Source organism: Egretta garzetta, unplaced genomic scaffold, assembly GCF_000687185.1.
Source record: "Egretta garzetta isolate BGI_Z169 unplaced genomic scaffold, ASM68718v1 scaffold776, whole genome shotgun sequence".
Classification (NCBI taxonomy): domain Eukaryota; kingdom Metazoa; phylum Chordata; class Aves; order Pelecaniformes; family Ardeidae; genus Egretta; species Egretta garzetta.
In genome coordinates, this window is record NW_009259987.1 from 17,140 (window position 1) to 18,993 (window position 1,854).

The 1,854-nt window shown below is 56.7% G+C and overlaps 1 gene segment (V, D, J or C); it reads right to left on the reverse strand.

Annotated features, from left to right (window-relative positions):
• LOC104127827 overlaps positions 1-1,840 on the reverse strand; it is a gene marked incomplete at its 5' end in the record, with an annotated part of 6,651 nt that extends 4,811 nt beyond the window's left edge. Inside the window, 2 exon segments of the C gene segment in view lie at positions 303-626; positions 1,525-1,840. Coding sequence covers positions 303-626; positions 1,525-1,840 — 640 coding nt within the window.
• Between the last annotated feature and the right edge of the window lie 14 nt (positions 1,841-1,854).

Below are 1,854 nucleotides of genomic sequence, written 5' to 3' on the forward strand. Positions count from 1 at the left end.
CTTCTGGAGCCCACCTCAACCAATCCAACCCCTTCATCTCCATCTTCCATGACCCAACCAACCAATCCCATCCTTCTGGAGCCCACCTCAACCAATCCAATGCCCTCATCTCCATCTTCCATGACCCAACCGACCAACCATGTTCTTCTGGAGCCCACCTCACCCAATCCAACCCCTTCATCTCCATCTTCCATGACCCAACCGACCAACCATGTTCTTCTGGAGCCCACCTCACCCAATCCAAGGCCCTCCCAATGCTGACGGAGCAGCCAGCGCCCCCGGGACCTCCTTGACCTCCTCACCTGTGGAGAAGGTGCTGATGTTGAGGACGGTGGGTTGCTTCAGCGACACGTGCGTCACCCGGCACGAGAACTCGGCGCCAAGGTCCCAGCTCTGCTGGCTGACGTTGACCTGGCTGCTGAAGGTGGCCATCTTGTCAGAGCACTGGTCGCAGGTGTAGGTCACCGGGGTGACCTCCAGTGGGGCGTGGTTCTTCAGCCATTGCACCTGGGCACTGCCGGCTCCGTGGCCCTCGACGAGGCAGAGGAGGAGGACCTGACCGTCCGCCTTGTACTTGTTGGGGTCGCTCAGGAGCTTTGCCTCCACGTGGGTGGGAATACATAGTTCTACAAGATGTTGACCAAGAGACCATGTAAGGTTGGGAGCAAGGCCAAGCCATCCTAGATGTCCACCAAGATGTTGCACAAGGCTGGAACCAAGGTCAGGAGCAACACCCAGCCCATCCTAGGTGTCCACCAAGACATTGTACACGGCTGGGATCAACACCAACCCATCCTAGGTGTCCACCAAGAGATCATGGAAGGTTGGGAGCAAGGCCAACCCATTCTAGGTCTCCACCAAGACATTGTACAAGGTCAGGAGCAACACCCAACCCATCCTAGGTGTCCACCAAGACATTGTACATGGCTGGGATCAACACCCTACCCATCCTAGATGTCCACTAAGAGATCACACAAGGTTGGGAGCAAGGCCAACCCATCCTAGGTGTCCACCAAGACATTGTACATGGCTGGGATCAACACCCTACCCATCCTAGATGTCCACTAAGAGATCACACAAGGTTGGGAGCAAGGCCAACCCATCCTAGGTGTCCACCAAGACGTTGTACAAGGTTGGGATCAAGGTTGGGAACAACACAAACCCATCCTAGATGTCCACCAAGACATTATTCAAGGTTGTGAGCAACACCCAACCCATCCTAGATGTCCACCAAAGCATCGCACAAGGTTGGGAGCAACACCCAACCCATCCTAGATGTCCACCAAAGCATCGCACAAGGTTGGGAGCAACACCCAACCCATCCTAGATGTCCACCAAAGCATCGCACAAGGTTGGGAGCAACACCCAACCCATCCTAGGTGTCCACCAAAGCATCACACAAGGTTGGGAGCAACACCCAACCCATCCTAGATGTCCATCCAAGCATCACACACGGTTGGGAGCAAGGCCAACCCATCCTAGGTGTCCACCAAGAGGTTGTTCACTACCGGGCGCCCTTCTCACCTGGGATGTCCGTGGTGCTGGTGGTGCTGGTGGTGCTGTGGACCACTCTACACTGGAACCGGTTGTCCTTCACGCTGGGGCCGGGGACGGTGAGCTGGGTGCTGAGGCTGTAGTAGCTGTTGCTGCCCCGGATGGCCGGGAAGGTCTCCTCATCCCCTTTCACGCTGGAGATCCAGGTGACGGTGACGGGTTGGGGGAAGTAGTCGGTGACCAAGCAACCAAAGGTGACGTTGTCCTGGCAATCCGAGTCGCAGGGGACCAGCGGGTAGACAACGGGCTGGTTGGCCCTCACTGGGAAGGAGAAGAAGCCCAGGGGGGTTGGAGATGGAG